Source organism: Panthera tigris, chromosome A1 (assembly GCF_018350195.1).
Source record: "Panthera tigris isolate Pti1 chromosome A1, P.tigris_Pti1_mat1.1, whole genome shotgun sequence".
NCBI classification, from domain to species: domain Eukaryota; kingdom Metazoa; phylum Chordata; class Mammalia; order Carnivora; family Felidae; genus Panthera; species Panthera tigris.
In genome coordinates, this window is record NC_056660.1 from 94,635,964 (window position 1) to 94,656,915 (window position 20,952).

General features: G+C 44.3%; 1 protein-coding gene and 1 long non-coding RNA gene across 8 annotated transcripts in view; one reads left to right on the forward strand and one right to left on the reverse strand.

Annotated features, from left to right (window-relative positions):
* Positions 1 to 2,958: 2,958 nt before the first annotated feature.
* SEMA6A (semaphorin 6A) overlaps positions 2,959 to 20,952 on the reverse strand; it is a 134,345-nt gene continuing 116,351 nt past the window's right edge. For 4 of the 5 annotated variants that reach the window (XM_042982622.1, XM_042982621.1, XM_042982620.1 and 1 more), the window contains one exon: positions 5,732 to 7,299. In XM_042982622.1, the coding sequence (XP_042838556.1) occupies positions 6,101 to 7,299 (1,199 nt within the window). In that variant the 3' untranslated portion in view covers positions 5,732 to 6,100. Of the gene's footprint in view, positions 5,269 to 5,731; positions 7,300 to 20,952 lie in introns of those variants that run through there. The other variant, XR_006216154.1, reaches the window with a different exon arrangement.
* LOC122237596 overlaps positions 8,010 to 20,952 on the forward strand; it is a 117,089-nt gene continuing 104,146 nt past the window's right edge. For all 3 annotated transcript variants that reach the window (XR_006216177.1, XR_006216176.1, XR_006216174.1), the window contains exon 1: positions 8,010 to 9,172. This is a non-coding gene — a long non-coding RNA (uncharacterized LOC122237596). The remainder of the gene's footprint in view (positions 9,173 to 20,952) is intronic.

Below are 20,952 nucleotides of genomic sequence, written 5' to 3' on the forward strand. Positions count from 1 at the left end.
ACACCACCTGGTTTTAAGACAAGCGTGAGATGTGGGTTTCTAAGGGTTACTGGGTGCATGCACCCAGCTGTCACACTGCTCAGCCAGGATGAGGATTATGGTCTTAATCGTGTTATTTTGTTACGAAGGCGTTCTTTTAAATTCCCCTCACCCCTTTGCCTCCAGCAAAAAAAATATACCAGTGCCTGAGAATGTAGGTGCCTTTTAGATCACTTTTCTTTGACTTGCTGAATGAATTTTTTGAAAGAGCTTTTGTTCAGGCTGTTCAAACCCAGGCGCTGTGGTTCTGGGATACTTTGTGTGCCTTCTGCCAAATGATAAGACTGAACAACAAGACCTGTTTGTGTTTGCTTGACATGGCGCTTGAGGGAGGTAGGCAGGTCTAAGATGCCAGCTCTGGCCCCATAGAATGCCTGGCTTGTTGGCTGTGTCGGGACAGCCACTCCTTGGGGCCAGCAGTCTGAAAGCACCCTGTAGACACCACTAACCCTGCAGCAAGCAAGCGAGAGAGTAAACACGACAATTAAAAAGCTGGCTTATCGGAGGCACTCCTCGAGTCTGAGTGAGGACATCCCTGGGGCCCCGGCTAAAACACAGGCTGCACCTGTTCAGCCTGGGACTCCTCTTCACCAGACCAGAACAAAGCTGACTGGGGCAAAAGCCACCATAGCAGGTGTCAGGTTGCACTGAGGGGATTGTCAGCTTCAAACCAGTGTGACTCAAGCTCCAGCCTGCCCCCTCCACTCAGCCCAGTTGAAGGCATTTGGGATCCCCCACCAGGGAAGGGGGAGGTGTGTACAAAGGGCTTCCTGAGAGGAGGGAGACCAAGTGAGGGGGGTCATGTCTTCCTGGCTAATAATGTTCTAATGTTGTAAATGAATGGAGGTAAGAGACAATGAATTTGTTCTTGGAAGAGCTGCTGTATCGCCAGCTTTGGGGTCATGGGCAAATCCTTTCATTTGGTGGATCTCAGCTTCCCCGTTTTTTTAAAAATGAAAGTCAGGGGCGCCTGGGTGGTTCAGTCGGTTAAGTGTCTCACTCTAGATTTCAGCTCAGGTCATGATCTCACAGGTTCGTGAAAGGGAGCCCCACAATGGGCTCTGTGCTGACAACTCAGAGCCTGCTTGGGGTTCTCTCTCTCTCTCTCTCTCTGCGCCTCACCTGCTTGTGCTCTCCCTGTTTCTCTGTCTCAAAATAATTAATTTAAAAAATTAAAAATGAAACTCAGACTAGCTTTCAGTTCTACATTTAGTGACAGCCAGGCAGGGCAAAACTGTCGGTCACATAAGGAGAAGGAAGATCTTCAGTTTAGCAAAAGAAGGGACGGTTGCAGAGCAGATTCAATTCTCTTCTCTAAAGAATCTGAAGTCAGACATGGGAGATTTTGCTTGTGGCGCTCCCACCTACTTGGTATGCCATTTGGCGCATTGCCCGGTGGTCCACAGACTTTCTGTGGACTGATCCATTTTCCACATTGCTGCCAGGTAGATTTCTAAAGCACAAACACATGTGTTTCCTGCTTCATCCACTCCAAAGATGCCCTGCGGCCCATCAGCTAAAAGCCTAACGCATGGTAACCGGGCCCCTCTTCCCTTTCGCAGCCTTGCTTCTAGCAGGTTCATCTCAATGACCCTGCTCAAGGCCCCTAAACCTTTTGTCTCCCAGTCACAGCACACTTGGCTACTTTGTACAAGTTATCACTTTTGCCTGGTCTAGCTGTCCAGAGAACTCATTCTCTGAAGAACCAGCTCAAATGTAGCCCTTGTGCCCCAAACCTTTGGGCCACTTCCTCCTGGGCAATTACAAAGAGCCTGCCCATCTCTCCGTGTAAGTGATGAGGCAAGAACTACATTCTAGTCAACTTGTGTGCCTGACATGCTTGACCCTCTGGATGGGATTCAAGAAATGTAACTGGCAGGAGCGCCTGGGTGGTTCATTTGGTTAAGCGACCGGCTCTTGGTTTTGGCTCAGGTCATGAACCCATGGTTCGTGGGTTCGAGCCCCGCGTCAGACTCTGGGCTGACAGTACAGAGCCTGCTCAGGATTCTCTCTGTCCCTCTCTCTCTGCCCCTCCCCTGCTTGAGCACATGCGCTCTCTCTCTCTCGCTCTCTCTCTCTCTCTCAAGATAAATAAATAAACTTAAAAAAAAAAAAGGGAAATGTAACTGGAAATACCCTAAGGTGACTGGATGGTTATACGTGTGAACTGAAACCCACCCCGCAGCTTCCCACATGCAGACTGACCTAAAACACTGTTTCAGAAAGTCAAAAGTAAAATACTGTAGCTGCAGACTTATGTAAATAAGTGTTTTAAAAACACTCCAGAGGGGAAAACCTTGTCTAGGCATTTCGCAATGCTTTTCTGCAAAATAAAAATCAAGGGCTGCATCCTGATATACCTCCAACCGTGTCTTCTGGGTTCCAAGAGAGAGAAATGCTAACAAGGAGTAAAATCCCGGCACCCTTCATCTTATTAATATGTAAAAAGGCTGAAGTCACATCTGTGCAAGGATCTATTTTTAGTGGACCCTACATACTAAAATCCTAGCCTTGATCTCTTAAACTATCAAGCCTACCATAAATGTTTGATGATGAACAAGCCCATAAAAAGAAAATGCGTAAAATGAATAGAGGGAGTCAATGCGTGCTCTGCCTTTTAATTACCGGCGGTTTCTGCTACAACTCTGCTCCAGGCTGGGTGAAGGCAGAGAAAACACATCAATAATTTGGGTGGTGGTGGGTGATGGGGGAAGGGTGTGAGTACTGTAAACAAATGGGTCTAACCACATCGTTATGGATGCTCTGGAAACCCGGCAGAGATGGGAAGAAGAGTAAAGTCCAACCCCAGAAGGGTGGGGTTCCAAAGGGGAAAATTAAGAGATAAATAAAAGCATTCAGGACACAAATGATAATGTAGAACAGTCTTGTTTTATTACTTTTAAGTCATAAAGAGCCTTTTCCTTGTTTTTTTTTTTTTGTTTTGTCTTTTTTTTCCTTTTTTTTCTTTTCTTTTTTTTTTCTTCCCATTTTACAACATACATTAAGTCATGAATCAGATGTTAGGGGATGTGGAGATGGAAGGAAAATTGGTGACGTCACAATATTTTTACAACTTTACAACAAATATAAATCTGAGTTTGTTGCATCTACCAGTGTCTAGCAAGGGTGGAAAGCAAAGGCACACTCAGGTTTATGGACCCTCCCCCCACGCGCAGTGGGGAAAAAAAAAGGGGAAGGAAATGCTTAAATGCAAAAGACCAGCTCAATACAAGTGGGCATTTCAGGGAGAACACAGCAAGTGAGGAGTTGTGGGGATGTGGGATGGAAGTTTTGACACAGGTCTCCGTAACACGGCTGAGGCAATGATGCCCACGCATGGGGGACAAGACAGTGGGTGCTGCGTGGCCAATGCTCTTGGGAGTCAAGTGTGGGGGAGAAGGTAGCAGGGGGGTGTATACCCATCACTTTCCTAAGTAAGTTCTGCATTTCCAAAGAAAAGTCAAGGTAAAAAACAATTATCCCAGTTTCTAGAAAAGACTTCATGGTTTCAGGGCACGGAATTCTCAGGAGGTGAACATTGATTCCGCTCACAAAACAAAATAAAAACAGGACAACACAAAACAGCAAAAACCTAGCCCGCACGGCAGCAAAGCTGCAAGGGATGTTTACAGGAAAGGAAGGCCATATGCACGTGTCCTCATTACACACCTAGGTCTCTGATTATGGAGGTACCACGTTTTCACCAGCCACCTCAAAATTGTCCAAAATAGTCTTTTTTTGAAAGTTTTTTTCTTTTAAAGACAAGACTAAACCCAGAAGATCAAACTGGAAATAAAAAGAAATAAAGAGACCACCAAATATACTGTTTAACTGTTTAAGAACACAACAACCCAAAACAATGCTCACCGTTTACAGTATGTTGACAATTTTTTTGTTCATGATAGAGTAAACAAAAGTCCCCTCTGTGTGCTCCAGCTAATGAAAACCAGGGGGGAGCACACACCCTCCCACCCCGCCCCCGTACAAACAATAACAACACAAGGATGAAGAAAGTTTTTAAAAAATTAAAAATCTTCCACCCCAGTCAATGTTTTTGCAGCATCCGTTGTGATTGGCTTTGTACTTGGAGTTACTCATCCATCATAGCAGGGACCAGCCCGCCTGCATCTATTTCCACGTCATTTCTTTGTGTGCAGCGCACGTGTGTGCTGAGCCCATGGCTTGGAGACACCTCCCAGGTGCCTGGCAACCGCACACAGCGTGTTCTCCAGCCAGAGGACACAGCAGAAATGAGGAGCTGGGACGTTAGACCCTTCTCTGCTGGCCAATGAGGATATCACCATGTTGAAATGATCTGAGAATATAAGGGAAGGAGGGAACGCTGGAGGGAGAAAGGGTATTGCCACCCACAACACTGGGGGCCATGCTTGGTAGCACAGCCAAGGGGTGGGTGGAGTTGGCACTAGAAGGAAGTGTGAATCGGAGGGCGTGGTGCCGCCCAGCTCTCCCAGGCTGCAGGATTATTACCATCACCACTACATTCTTCTTCCATCTGCTAGATGCTAATCTTCCAGAGGGCTGGAGTGGGGGTGGGGGGAGGGAGGGTCAAATAAATATCTGCATTTATTTCAAAAGGGGGGGGAAGTGGATCATAACGACAGTTTACAAGTGTACACAACTCAGGGTGTAAGGCACAAATTTACATGTGGAAAAGAGGCTATTCACAGATGTAACCCCACGAAAAACCCGTGTGAGCAAACCATTAATTTATGCAAGGTAGCAGCCAGCGTATTAATTAGTTCACACCTTTAGTGGATTTTGTTTGCGGTCTCACATGCAAGGTGAAATGAGATGGGTATCACAAGCTGGTGCCTTCACAGAAAGTAGGAACCACTGACAAAGCCATGTTGGCAGAAATGGGACGCGGATGTGTCATTCTAAAAGTTCCTCTCCCGGTTGCTTTCGAAGTTAGGATCTGGAAGGACTTTTAAGCTAATTAATTTTTTGCATGTTACAGGCCAGAGACCTGGCCAGCAAATTAACTGGTTGATTTGAATAAATATTCCCCTGTCAACTTTTTTCCTTTAGCTAGAGATCAGACAGTCCAAACACAAAGCTCAGAATTCCAGCTCCAACTTATTTACTCAGTGAATTTATTGTAAAAATAAACTCAATTATTCCAGTTAATGGATTTCACGTTAAATAGTTTAACTTTCAAGGGGCTTTCTGAAGAGCTGTTCATAGGATGGTATATGGAAGAGTCCTTTCCTTAAGGAAAAAAAAAAAAAAGGGTGAACAATAAATAAAGAGTTACTTGCGTTAACGGTCACGTTATTTCATTAAAAGAGAGGAGCAGAAATCTATGACATAGTTGCCCAACATGGCATTAATCTGCTAATAACAGAAAGCTGTAACACTGGTGGGCATTTCACAGTATCTGAGCATAGTAAACTTCTGCCATTGTTAAAGTCTGAGTTAGAATTATCAATGAATCCTTTATTTTTTTGTCTTTTGAATTTTCATGATTTTTAAAAATGTATTTGTGTTTTGCAGGTGGAACGCCAGCCCTGCTCGGCAGCGCCCGGTGCGGTCATGGACAAAGACGTTGCAGTCGTTCACCTGTGTGTGCGTGTGTGTGTGCGCGTGTGTGTGGGTGCGCGCGCGCGCGTGTGTGGGTGCGCGCGCGCGCGTGTGTGGGTGCGCGCGCGCGCGTGTGTGGGTGCGCGCGCGCGCGGGTGTGAGAGCCTGTGCGCGTGCGCGTGTGCGCGCGCGCATGCGTGTGGGGGTGGGGGTGGGTGGCTATGTGCTTTTGGCTCATGTTTGTGATGATAATTTAAGTCTTTCGTGAGTCCGACCTGTTGCACGGTGTTCGGGGAGAGTGAAGTCCGAGAATGGAGGTGAGTCCCGCGTCGCAAACCTTCACCAAACCACGTGGCCCAATTTCCCAGAGTCCCCCGGCATCCCCGAGGGGGACCCAGCGTCCTCTGCTCCGCCGCGGCCATCTTGGTCTGGTGGGTACTCAGGCAGTGGAGGGCCTCGCCGAGCTGAGCGCGCGCCTGGCTTTTCCCGCTGGTTCGACACCTGACCCCTCCCCCTGGGATTATGTACACGCGTCATTGGGCTTCATGGATGTGGAAAGGGGGGCAAAGGAGGGTTTGGGGGGTACGTCCGGCTTTAGCGAGGGTGTGCGCTTCAGCCCCGACCTCGTCAGCGAGTTGTAGGCGTTGAGGCTGGGCTGCCGCGAAACAGTCACGGCCTGGCCGGAGGGAGGCGCGCCGTGCACCTGAATCGAGTCCACCCGCTGCGGGGCGGGGGGCGGGTTGTCTCCCCGGCCAAAGCTCTGGTTTCTGGACAGGTGGGAGGAATTGGAGCAGTTAGTATTGTTTCTTTTGAGAGTGGTGGCCTGGTGGCTTCTCGTGAGCGAGTTCGTGGGGTAGCTCCTCTTATAGTCAAGGCCGTAGGAGGAGGAGTGGTGCATTTCCAGCCGCTTGCTCAGGCCGTTCTGAGACAGGGAGGCTCCCGGAGGGCCCAGGGAGGCCTCCCGCTGGGGGACTTTGGGGGGCAGGCTGTCCAGGTTCTCCACGAGGTTCACCCCGTGGTTGGGACTCTTGCTGCTGAGATGCTCCTTGATGGTCTTATACTCCAGGGTGGCCGCCTGGTCCTCCAGCGCCATCTGGGCCACCTCGCTCATTTTGGGCTGGTCCACGTACTCATGCGGATAGCCCTGCTGCGTGATGGGCAGGACCACCACGCTGGGGATGTGGCTGGGGGAGGCCCGGAGGGGCAGGTCCGTGGGGATCACGGGGGAGCCCATGGGGGGCATGTCCTTGGTGCACGCATTGATGAGGTTCTGGTTCCTCTCCCACTCGCGGCTGCCGCGGCTGGGCTTCCGCTTCTGCTGCAGTGTTGGGGTGGACTCCGGGGTGGGCAAGGCCGCCAGGTCTAAGTGGTGCTGATCAGCCTTGATGAGCATCTTGGCCGTGTTGCCGGGAGTGGCGAGCTTGCCGTTGTGCATGAGTGGTGTGAGGATGGCCTCCGGCTTCGGGTCTTTGGACTGGCTGTCCCCAAAGAGGCCGCTGAGCTTGGTGACGCTGCTCATGGAGCCCCGGCGCGAGTGGGTGAGCTCCTTCTCTTTGCGCTGCACGGCGGACACGTCTTTGCGCCTGTGGTCACAGACGCAATAGACGATGATGCCGGAGAAGACGGCCCCCATGACAAAAGCCAGGATGACCGCAATGGCCAAGAGGGTGACGGGCACGAGCTGGTCATGGCCTTTGAGGTAACTTTCCCGAATCACTCCTGCAATAGACATCGCATACAGTTTTAAGACATGAAAGCACACCGCGAGGCTTATTTTGGTTTGAAGTTCACCCCGTTAATTAATAACAGTAATAAGTGACAATAGCACCTCTGCACAACTTGTCTTGGGGCGCAGCTTGCCAAACGTTAACTAATTAACCCCCCCCCCCCCCGTAGAGTATGCAAATAGACTTCCTTTGTTGCTTCTTTGTGTTCTGAAAAAGTGCTTTAACCTCTGTCAAGTATATGCTCTTTCTACTTTGTTTCAGCCCCTGGAATATGATGATTTTTCATTTCCAGAATTTGTTCCTCCTCCTTTCCCCCTTCATCTTTTTTCCATCTTACCCTCATAACATTGGGATAATGGAGATATTTTGAGTATGGGAGAGGAAGAGGCAACAATTTTATGCCCATTAAATGAACAAATGGCACAACCCTCTAGGCTTCCAGGGTCTTTTCTTATGACTTCTTTGTGGGGCCCGTGGCCTCTATCTGGAGAAAAGCTGTGTTTGCATTTCAGGCAACTGGAGGAAAGAGCACGTGTGTCATTTACAGTGAAAGAAAACAGTTAAAGCTCACATTACAAATGTTTATGCTGATTTTGTATCATCCTTCTCAAAAAAAAAAAAAAAAAAACCCCACAAAAACCCATGTGCACTCAATTTCAGGTAAATATGCTGAATATGTGAATGAAGCTCTTCCTTCCTTAAACTGAAAGAATATTTAAGGGGAAGAAAAAGACCATTTGGGGCCCTGTAGTGGGTTTGAGAAGCGTCAGGTCTCATTATTACAGTTAGGGTTTGCTGCCACGGTGAGATTCTTCTGCAGAGCTAATCTCTTCAATTTAATAAAAATTATGTGACTACACCCGTCAATAATCTTACACTACATTAACCGAGATGCTGTATTTTTGAAGAAAGTTGCTTTCTCCCTGTTCCTGCTTAATCAGCCACCAAGCTGAGAGACTCTAATCAAATGGAAACACTGAAGCTCTTAGTTTTTAATACCAAGTGAGAATACACATCACAATTGTCAGATCTTAAGTGCTTGATGCGGTAGCTAAAAACAAAATCTCAAATACCTCAATTCCTGCCTCTGGAGAGTGAAAGAACATGAATACGTTAGAGATACTGCATGGGCTGAGGAAATATAAACATTGTTCCTATTATGGAAATGATAGTAAGACAGAAAATGTACCTTCTTTGGTCTCAGGAGAAACATTTTTCATCTACTAAATCAACTCTTTCTGGAATATGTTTAATGTATTTTACTGGCAGATATTGCTGGCACAGAATTAGAATGAAGCAAAATGAAACTCTTACCCCTTCCTAAACCCACAACATGCAACCCTTCAACTTCTGCTGAGATACTTTGTAACCATCACAGCTGAGACCTTGAAGAAGTGCAGCTTTGTCATGGGATCTTTCTGCTAAAATATTTTGATTGGTGAAGCCGTGGTTTTAAAACTCAGAAGCCTTTGCCTGTGGAAAAGAACATTCTCTTTCTCTTTTCTTTCTAAACATTCCTCCTCCCCCCAGTTGTGACATCACAGTTGGTTGCTGTGGAAATGATTGTCCTGTGACAAAGGATTGTGACTTCAGGGGCGAATAAATAGAAGCAGCAGATACCTCTTGAGAAACAAAGATTCTGTGATTAAACAAATGCCCTTGGTAATGAAGGGCAGGGCAGGCACTTCACCCAGGGAAAAAGTCTGTAAGATGGCAAGATTCTGAATAATTTCCAAATGTGACACTTCTCAAATATTTCCAGATTTATCTTCGTGAACTTTTAAGGGGGTAGAAACAGAGAAGCAAAAAACAGCAGGGGATTCAGCTATAACTCACACCTTTTATATCGTGGAGCTTCCCAAACGGTGAGGTGCCTTGCATTTAAATCTGTTTTAATACCTAGTCACAGAGGAACTGTGCTAATGAAAATTTCTTCCTTAAATTTGCATTTCCTTGTTGTAATGCTGAAATAGCAACTGATTTTCTTTCGGTTTTGATTATGTTTGGTGTTCTATTGAACATCATTTTTAACCACCTACATACAATGGCACAAAAATGTACACCTGTGAATAAAATGGGTTTGATTTCCCTCATTAACTTGGTGATCTCAGTGAATTTTAACCACAGGGTAGACCTCGCCCATGGGGTGGGGGTGGGGGGAACTAGGTAAATTTTTCTTAGTGGGTATTTCATGGATCTCTTCTTGGCAACACTGTTTATGGGGCTGTGTCTTCCCAATAAATGCATACTTATAATAGGTAGTTATCTACAGTTGACTTTGGTATTTTACAATTTAAATTGCCTCTCAGCTTGAGAGGAACTGGGAAAGAAGAATAAGGCTAAAGCAGTCCCATGTATTTTATTCATTATTTAATTGGGAAAAATGTAAAAGTTTCAAGGTTATCCAGGGCTGCTTTACTTTTAGTTCCCAAATATTCCTCTTTGATGTCTGAAGGTCCTTGACTGTCTTAATCTCATGGAAAGCACTTGCACTTTTACTGGGAAGAACATTTTTAAGGGAATAACATTTGAGTTCAAGTTTTTGGTTGTTAACAAATCAAGTAGGGTCTGACCTTTGAGAAAAATGGTGTCTCACCCCTCCCCCGTCCCCCCCATCTCATTTTGTTATGTAAATAGTGCCCTTAAAAAACTTGCATCCCTTCAGTTTTGAGATCACTACCATGAAGCAGGTGGCTTCCCTCATCTGCTTGTGTAAATTCAGAAATCCCATGTCCAAAGTTGGAAATAGATCAGAGATTAAGTTGAAAGAGCAGTCAAGAAGACAAGTTCTAAGTTATTCTTGGAAAATGCCTTCCAAACTTAAAGCTTTCTGCTTATATCGTGAAAAGGGCAAAGGGGCATTCATGGAAATGATTGCATCAACTTTGTGACATTGGTCACTGTCAAGAACTAAACACACTGGGTTTGTCAGAGGGGTGGGGGTGCAACCAGCACTAGCGGTCTCCGAAGGCCTGGGGTCTTAAGCTCCCACTTGCTGTTGTGCGACCTTTCTGGCAGGTGACTTATCGTCTCTGGGCCTCAGTTGTTTCATTTGCAACTCTTAAAGCCTTCCGGGGTTCTTGCAAGAATCTAATGAAGTGACGAATAAGAAAGAACTTAAGTGCTGTAGTTTGCTGGACAAATCTGAAGGTCAAAAGAAGCCACAGAAGAGAAGTGGGTTAGTAGCTTACTGAGGGCATAAGAGTAATAGTCACAGCTGCTCCATTTCATTCCATTTGTTATGTATGGGTCTCCCTGGGGAGGAGGGCGGACCTGCCCTTCCCAGCTCCAGACCTTGTGCTGTCCAAATGCTGCCAAAGGGATGATGTGTTGAGGCAACGTAAGAGAGCACATACCTCTGTTTCAGGACTGCCTGTAGGTTCTGCATTGTGAAGTAAGTAAAACAACAAAAGCGGGAAATGTTGAACAAAACACGGTGATTATAGACTTCTGGTGGACTAATAATCTTGGATTCAGCTCCTTGAGGGCAGGGACTCTAGTTTATATGCATTTATAACCTTTACTATCACCAGGGATCTTAGTTGGGCACTTGATAAATGATTATTGAATAAATGGGTTTGCAGTACATTGTAGAGACCCTTTTAGGTGGGCCTCTAAAGTTGGTGGGTCATTTTTGGAGTGACCATAACCTGAAGTCACAGAACCAAATTAGATCTCCATCCATAGAACAGAATATAATAATACTAACATCCATTAGACAAAACAAATTTATAAAGGTGCTCCGTGTATGTTCAAAATGATAATGAGGAACTATTTGAAAAATCAAAAGAAATTCATTCTGGGATAATTCCAAAAGAGATGTTGAGGGTAAATGAGTTATTTGTAACAACTGGGTGCTCTGGTGGAATTAAATAATTGAATAATTCAAAAAAAAATACAACTCTTTAAAGGGAGCTGGCTGAACATCATTGCTTCTGATGTTGCATGGAAATCCTGGGGAAGTGGAGGGGCCTTTGTAGGGTGGCATACTCCATCTCCAGGTATCTCGCTCCCCGCACCCCCCCCCCCCCCCCCAACTAGGAGGACCAATAAGAGTTGGCTTCTCTATCCTGGGGCATTGAAATGCCTTCCTCTACCAACTCCTGGGCCTTTTACTCTCACCAGTCGAAAATGGGGCATATAATGAAAACAGTATCTGAAACAGCCTTTGCATTGATTCATTAACCACCAACTATTTCTCACCAGTCATGAGGTGCTAAATGGTTATTCTTTCCACCTTCCTATTGCAGGAAGCAAGGCACACAATGGCTTAGAGATTTCTCTGAAATCATGTCTTAAATTGGCAGAACTGAGAAAGAATAGAATCTTCACTTTTTTCCCCCTGAGGTGAGAGAGTTTTTAGATGCTGGAGGGTTGCAGAGGGAGGTCTCAGAGGGACAATTTTAAGCTCTTTGGAGGCTGAAGCCATGAAAAGATTATGAACAACCCCACCCTCCAGGCCCTGCAAAATGTAATTAAAATAAGAACAGTTACAAACTTCAAGGAAGTCCAACACAATTCTAACTTTTCCCACGATGACCACATGAAGGCATATTGAAATTTCAAACACCAGATTGTTATATATAATAAGGTTTCCGGTAGCCCTTCTCTTGGGTTCTCTACAATTGCCTAGTCTGCCCTGGAAGCCCAGTGCCAGGCTCTGGGACAGCAGACCTCAGAAAAGATGCCCTCTTGGACTGTAATGTTCTTGGTGCCTTCAGCAGGCATCTACTGAGCACAGACCAAAGCACTGTGCCAGGTTGTGGAGAGACAAAGGTGAAGGAGGCACAAACCCTGCGATCCAGTTAAGGGAGAGGGCAGGTGCTCACATGTGAGCATCCAAAGTGTTTGGAAGCATCAAGAGATACACTGCTTCTGCTTCAGCCTAGGAAGTGGCGTTTAAGGCAGGCCTTAAGGATGTGGAGGATGGCAGCTGAAGCAGCAGTAAGAACCAATGCACAGAGGGAAGGAAGTGAAAGCTGTGTTCATAATGGTCGATAGTTGAACTCCCATCTAGTCACTCATGCTATAGACACCAGCCACTTGGCTATCCTCTCACTTGCTTCTGGACTTTCACATAGTCTCTTCCCTCTGTCCTGAATATCCCTGCTCACCTCCCACTCCTCTGACCCTCTCCTTTAGGCCTCGGCTTAAAAGAGGAAGCCTTCTCCAACTTCTTCCAACTGGGTTAGCTCTTTCCTAAGTTCCCCAGAGACCTTAACTTCTCTCTCTTAACTCATCACTTTTACATTACTGTACGTTTGTTCTTCTCTAGGAGGGAGATATACCCCTAAATTCCCAGGCATAAAGGTGCTCGGTAAATATCTGTTAAATAGTGAATGAATGCATGAGTACTTGTAGAGGCAACAGAAGAGTGAGAGCTGATCACCATTTGGAAGCAGGCTGTGAAAAGCCTTGAATGACTGAAAAAGACATGGTGGACAAGCCAGTTTTGGAAGGAAAGTCTTGGTTAACTTACCTGCAATTCTAAGGGTTGTCTTGCCTGAGAAGGCTGACTTTCAGCTTACTCTGCTTGACGTTGACTCCATTATTCGAAAAAACTACTGGCTTCAGAGTCAACAGCTTTGCCTCAGAAGTACAGGTAGTCCGCCTGAGTTTACTATAACTTTTTAAAATTAAAACTTGTTCTCCACTATACTTATCCGCTGTATCCTACAGAAGCTGGGAGATGTCTGTTCTATCAAAGCATGCAACAAGACACACAAACGAAAAGTACACAAAATCACTGCACCTGTTAAGCTAAATACCAAGGAAGAGCCCTCCCCATCCCCACCAATTACCTTGCTAAGTATAGGAGCCCCTGGCAGCTAGGACCTTGAAATGGTTAAGTGTGCACTTTCCCCTCTCACCCCTGTTCACTGGACTGCCTGTTTCGGAGCTGCTGTGATATGATGGATGTGTCTGTCTCCATAGTGAAGTGATTAATAGGCATCTGTGTAAAGCAGACCCGATGACCACAAAGACAACAAAGCCTCTCTGTGTCCTTTAGAGACATATGCAAAGGCAAAAAGGAGAATGGACATTTCCTTCGCCGCGGAGCCAGAGAGAGTTTCGTGTTGGGTCTGAGAGCTAACAAAGATGGCAAAACACCAAGAAAAGCCCCCGGAGTAGGATCCCCTAAAAATAAACCCTTGATTTTCCTTTATAGTAAGACAAGCCTGCAATTTCCTTGAAATCCTCATAACAACTTGGGTGAATGGAATCTAACAACCCAATTTTTCTTGTTTGAAAATCTTATTGCAACAGAATGCCAGGCTGACAGTCCTACAAGGCACTATGAATGAATGAACCAATCATAGGCCAGGCATCATGGATGCTAACCACAGTGGACAGGCTGTAATCCCTGTTAAGGAGAGAAGAAAACAAATAGGGGAAAAACCCTCGCTGGAGACAATTTATCCTCAAAGCCATGCCCCACCCGATGGAGATGACCATACTGAAAACGCAGTGGGAACTCTCTGTGGTTATCTCGGCAGGAAGGAGCCTTCTTCTTGTCTTGGGGCATAACGTGATCCAGATGGCTTAAGAATAAACTGAACCGCCAGCAGCCTTGGAAATGGGCTCAGAGTTTATAACTCAAACTTTCCTTTTCCTTTTTATTTTCCTTTTTTTTTTTTTTTTTTTTCCTGGCAGGCTGAAGATTAGGTACTAGGAGGCGCCATGGTCTTCAAGATGTATGAAGTTAATGACTGATCATGCCAAAGTGGAGGCAGCTTCCTGGCTGCTTAATATCCTCAGTTCAGAAGCTGTTTTAAAACTCACATATTGAAATAGTGCTTACTGTGGTTGTCTGTGGGTGAATCTACTTCCAGTTCTCTCACCTTTGAAATTGATGCATTTTTTAAATTGTTGTTGGGATGCCATCACAGGTAGAAAAGGGAGAATGAGCATGAAGTTCGTTCTATTTCACATTTTTTAGAGGAGAAATAGCTTCATTTTCCCTTGTGTCAGTGGGAATCCTGGCATCTCTGATCCTTCTCTGCTGTACCCTTTTAGACACGGCACCACCAATGGGAATGCTACCTCCGTAGCATGGATTGAAGTCTAGATTGGGAGTCATGATGAGATAACTTTTAAAAGCCATATCCTGAAATGTGGGTCAGTGTTTTCACGTGTTAGAACTATCACTGTCTTTGTAAAGGTGATGATCATTTCAGATGGGCAAAGTTTTAGCAAAATTTGCATGGTTTATTTTCCTTTTTTTTTTTTTTAAAGGTTTTCTTTCTAATTAGACTGGAAACCGAGTGTCTAAGGAGTTTCTTCTGAAACCAGACAAAACATTTCTATTTTCCGACTTTCTAATCCCATCTTTTTCCTTTGCTCTCACAAGGCATCAAAACCACAAAATGGGGAAGTGGATCTCCCACTAAAATTTCACTAATACTGTTAAATTCAGGTGATTCTTTGGATTATTTTCAGCGCTTTGATTTTTTTTCTCCACAAAGCAAAGACGACACAAATAGGAGGAAACAAGGCTGTTTGAATACTAAAGCTGCCAACTTAAACTTGCTGGAGATGTCATTCTTGGGATCTGGATTATGAATGAGGCTGGGTGTTACTGGTCAAGAACATGAACTGGTCAAGAACATGAACAGAACGACCTGGGCTTAAGTCTTGGCTTTAGAACTAACGAGCTTTGTGATCTTGGACAAGTCACTTAGTCCCTCTGAGCATTAGTGGTGTTGGCTAGCAGATGGGTGTCATTGGAAGGATTTAATAGATTAAACGAATGAACGCATGTAAAGCACTTGGCATTGTGCAGGGCATTTGTTAATGGTCAATGTACTGTAATGGAAGTGTTTCTAGAATTTTGGACAGGTTACCTGCCTTGTACAGGGTCCAAGGTAGACTGTTTTAATGTGACACTTTGATAGGGTTTGATTGTGTCAGCCAAGAGTAGAAAAGTCAAGATTTAAAAAAAAAAACGGGACGCCTGGGTGGCTCAGTCGGTTAGGTGTCTGACTTCGGCTCAGGTCATGATCTCTTAGTTCATGGGTTCGAGCCCCACATCGGGCTCTGTGCTGACAGCTCAGAGCCTGGAGCCTGCTTCCAATTCTGTCTCCCTCTCTGCCCCTCCCTCACTCATGTTTTGTCTCTCTCTTTCAAACATAACATATATGTTAAAAAAATTAAAAATAAAAAAATAAAACAAAATATTAGAGAAGGACCTTAAGTAGGATAACACATAACAACTTGGAAAGTGTCCCAAATCAGTGCTGCTCGATACCAGCATCACCTGGAACTTGTTAAACATACAAATCCCCGGGTCCTACCCAGACTTTCTGAATCAGAACCTCTGGCGTTGGGGCTCAGAAATTTGTGTTTTAACAAGGCCTCCAGATGATTCTTATTTTCACTACAACTTGAGCAACACTGCCCTGCGTGACACGAATGGTATGCCAGAAAACGAACGTTTAGTTTTAAAGTCCAGCCTCATGGACTACTGAGGCAATGCATTGCCAGACTTTCAACATGATTTCTAAAATAAATAAATAAATGCGGTGCTCCGTGGTCAAAGTATGAGGCTTTCGTGGGTCTCGGGTACGACCGTTCTTTACTGCGGTTACCGTATTCTGACAAAGAATACGAAGTTGATGTGATTTTGTTAGACAAACAAATCCCTCACACTTTCCCTTGGTACCTGACAGAAGCTTGACATATGGCCGAAAACACAGCAGCGCTGCTGTAAGAGAACCAGCCCAATTTGCTAGAGCCGAGAGCTGTTGGAAAAATGCCTGTGGTCTCTTTATCTGCCCCAGCATGAAGACACAGAGGGGAATTTCTGAGGCTCCCCGTCTCTGTCACAGGGGCCATCAGGTAGTGGTTGGTACTACAGAGCCCAGATATGTCCTAGATTGGGTAGGCCCAGTCAGAACTGAGTCGCAGGGCCAGAGGAGGCAGGTCCTCTGGGGAGCTCACCTCCGTTGGAGGCCTGCAGTCTTGGGTCAGGTCACCTTGCACCGACTCCGCTCAAACAATGCATCGCCACCAAGCAACCTTAGATAGTGGTGGTTCAGGGCGTCTTTCCTCCTACTTTTGCATGATCAGGCGAGAATAAGCAGCTCAGGAAAATTCTCTTATATTTCTGGATTGAAGGAGGGACTGGAGCTCATTCCCCAAACCAAGGTCCTGCTTTATAATATTAAAAATGCCTAACACAACAGTGTACTCAGCAGAGCTTAGTGCCTACAGATCTGCTGAGTTGAACTGAATCTGCAAATCCATAGAATTATATAAGACATTTTAAGTTACATTAAATTTCTGCTGTGTGCTTTTTAAATCATGCAGTGTAAGACCCATCAGCACTTAGGGTATATTTATTGCCTTAACAAATGTCAGATGATTGTGTCCAGTGTTATCTATTATTTATGAATAACAAGAGCCTGCAGGACTGGAAACGATAAGCTTTAATATGTCCAAAAGGTTAGGCATAATGCAGATTGCTGCCCTATAAATTTCTTGACACTATTTTCCCTCCTAATAAAGCACTGTCAATGGTGACTATACCAAACTTCCATTATTTCTATACAGTTCATGACTGCTTCTGCCTTCGGTGAAGAAATGTAATTGCAGAAACATATTTAAAAAGAATGCATCCTTTAAAAATTATGAAGTTTAACAAATAAGTGGAGTGGGGAATTCCTATTATCCCATTAAAAATGAATCTGTTCACAAAGACGGTTCCCAGGCCGTAGGCTTACAAGAGCTTAAGAAACACTAATTAAAGATGACAAACCTCCGCACTGCCCGTAATTAGCTTTCTGACACCGATTAAGATCCCGTCTGCTGTGCACTCGGTATGTTTGAGGATAGCCCACCTAATTTTCACTAGTGTACTGGAGGGCCTTTCTGTCATTCAAGGTGCTGGGAGACTTACGTGTGCTGCAGCTTGTGTGGCTCCGTGCAGGCCGGCAATGCAGCCCAAACGCTTTGCAGGCCTCTTGACCTGTCCCTCGCACTGCCTGTGTCTCCCTGGGCCCGGTGCGCAAATACAGCTTTTCCGGCGTCTTTCTCTTTATGGTAAGGACATGAGTTATGCATTCTGAGCAATGCTTGCAGCTTTTGGGGCCGTTCTCATGTCCAATGTCAAGAAAGAGAAGCTGTCTTCAGGAAATTTCCCACTTTCCACTCTTTTGCCCTTACTGGACCACTTTGTCTATGGAGCAGTGATGTTTGCAAAGTGAAACTTGGAACAAGCATTTTTTTTGGGGGGGGGGGTGGGTGGGTCTGTTTACTTTTAAACTCTGGGACATGAGCTATCAGTAAGTTTTGAGATAAAGCTAATATTATGTTTCCAATATTACACGTGATCCAAAATACAGATGGACTCTTTACCATTTTATTGTTAGGACAAAACAAATTTTAGATGAACACCATGCAGTTGAACCAGTTAAAGAGCAAATTTTTAACGACTCCAGATGTTCAGTTAATAAGATCATGCCTAACTTAGTCCCTGTAGTCCTTGAAAGTTCCATTAAGCTGTCAGAAAACTTTGCCATTGTGCGTGTTTTTGTGCAAAAGATAGGAGAGAATGGAAAAAGATTGAGGGGAAAGGGTGGGGGTAAAATGATTTCGTGTCAAGGGTGATGTGGCTTGAAAAGTGGCTACAGATTAAAGGTAAGAAGCACCTCTAGAACGTGAATTGGTTTTTTAAGTTTAAGTTGCTGATTTTAGAAGAAAAAATTCAAGTCTCCAGAATCATAATTTAAGCCCTTCATTTTTTTGAGACAATGGATGTTAGGTTAAAAAAAAAAAAGTTTTAGTTGGGATCTCTAGAAAAGGAGAATTCAAATATTGGCGTGCAGATTCAGGCAGGCAGGGAGATGAAACACCTTTCTACATGGCTGACATTTAACTTTTTTTTTCTTCTTCTACCCTTTCCACAATAATCTCATCAAGACCTTAGATAAATTCAGCAAGTTGTCAGGAGGATACAGAATTAATTAGATCAAATCTCCGTCCCTGCCTACACTGCTGCAAGTACAATTCGAGCCTTCCACACGGGCTTCCCAGTCCTTGCCCTCCTCCCCAGCACATGCTACATGGAAACTTCCACATCACCTGTGGGGAAGCCCAGTGCCTGACCCTCTTACTATACTGCTTTCCTCAGTTATTCAAAGGAAAGCCAGAGACTACAAATTGATTCCTTTTCTGGTAGGTGATGGAGAAATATTAAATATAGTGAAAATAAATGGTGGCTCCTGAATTATATTATCATTCTTTCCCAGGTACCCCCCCTCCCCCCCACAGTTTCAAAGTCTGATCTGGGTGAAAACTCTGTGCCATGTGCAACCAAGTTTTTCATGAAAGAGGCAGAGAAGCCCAGATTTGGAGTTCAGCTTGCTGGGGGCTTTACCTAGGATAGAGCTCTTTGCTTGGCAAGTAACATCTACGAGGTAAATGCCAACGATGTGTAGAAATAGACATGTTAGATCCAAAACGAATGCAAAATTCCAATTCCCAAACTTACTGTGTATGTGTAACTAATAACCTAATACTGTTGAGTGGTCCCTTTATTATTTGTCTGTCCTCTTGATCTCTACCTTTCCCTCCCTCCCACCCTCCTTTCATCCCTTTTCCCCACTCATCCATCTTCCTCTCCCAACATTGCCTGTAGCTAGAGCCCAACCCCCTTAGCATGACTTTTAAGGCTCCAGACCACCATTTCAATGTCAAGTCCCATTCTGGACTCTGTAGACTCTCTCACTTTGGTCACAGCACATCACTTGTCTCTTTATCATTCATTACACTCTCTACTTGCCTAACTTCATGTCCTGGTCATGTCACTTACTGAACTTGAAATGTCCTTCTTCTCCCTTTTATCCTTTAATACTTTGCCAGGCCTTTCTCTAGCCCCGAACTTGGATCTGAGTTATGTCTCTCTTAATCCACTCTCAGAGCTCTACTGGCCCCTCTTTCCTTTACCTCTCTTACTCTCAGACTTCACTTTTGCCCCATTGGCTAGCCAGGAGGTCACCTGCATGTGCCCCCCTGAAAAACTATAATCTCCTTGAGTTGAGGACATATGTCGAATTCAGATCAGTATCCAATGTAACACTGATTTTAAAGATAGCACCATTAGCTGAATGTCTGTTGAACGTATGAAGAAAGAAATTAAGGTTTTTGGTTTGCCTTTCTTTGAGACTGGAGCTGTTGTCACCATTATTAAACATATTTTCTGGTGCTTTCTGAATTCCAGTTAATTTCCTCTAACGCCATGGAAATGGAAAACAAAAGCAGCCATATAATTTAAAAAAAATACATATGGTTAACATCAACTGTTATAGTTGATAAAAACCTGAGGTTCAATAGAATTAGAAAGAATCAATAGTTTTGGGGCTCTTGGGTGGCTTAGTTGGTTAAGCATCTGACTTCGGTTCAGGTCATGATCTCACAGTTCATGAGTTTGAGCCCTGCATGGGGCTCTGTGCTGACAGCTCGGAGCCTGGAACCTGCTTTGGATTCTGTGTCTCCCTCTCTCTCTGCCCATCCCCCACTTGTACTGTATCAAAAATAAATAAACTTAAAAAATTTTTTTTTAAATACAGAAAAGCATATAAATAATAATAATAATAAAATAATAGTTTTAACTATGCCCCTGTTTAGGAACAGTTTGTTTTCTGAGCCTTTCTCGGTTAAAAGTGGCATTTGAAAGCCTGTTTTCCAGTGATAATCTTTTAATTTTAAATCTATCACATTTCAAACATGTATGTAACTTCTGGTGATAATTCTCTGAAATTATATGTAATAATATTTTCACAGAATGAAAATTTTAATTTCTCTTATAAAGGTTATTCTAGGTTTTCTAAGAGTTAGAGGATAGTTGTAATCTAGAGATTAGATATATATTCACTGAAGTCAAATTATCAGCGGTCTCTTTGAATAGGATAGCCAGGTAGTATACAGAATATCTGGTTAAATTTCACCTTCAGCTAAACAATAACGTTTTAGTATAAGAATGTCTCATGCAATCCATGGGACATAATTACAGTAAAAATCATTGGCTTATCTGAAATTGAACTAGGAATTCTGTATTTTTTCTAGTAACCCTACTCAGTCACCGCTAAATAATGTCCCACAAACATTCTTTAGACCCATCTCCACCTTGGAGATTACAATAGTTTAACAGAGAGTAATAAAAATGATACTAAACCTTTATGGGGTGGGTATAGTGCCATTTACAAATTGAAATATTAATAGACTGAATTTCAAGAATTGTATCTTGTTTTTTCATCATCAGCAGCAATAGCAACTCAGAAACGTGTTATGAACTTTGAAGGCTAGCTTTCCTGTAACATTCAAAAACAGTCGTAAGTGAACTTGAATTCAGAATGGTTGTTGGAACGACGGTGGGCAGTTCCCTGTCCGCGTCATGTCCCTGGGCTGTGAGCATGCCCATTCCCACCCGGTGCAGTCAGTCATGGAGTGTGGGGTGGGAGCTGGACCCTCTTGCCCCTGCCTGCTCTCTCGTAGGCTTCGCCATCAGACTGAGCCCTTTTCTCTGAATTCTCAGAGACTGCCCTCCCGTCACATTTAAAACTGACTGTGGTACTATAGGTTTTACTAATAAAAGCTATGCAAATTACCACAGGCTAGGTCTTTTTGAAATAAAGCTCAAGCTGTT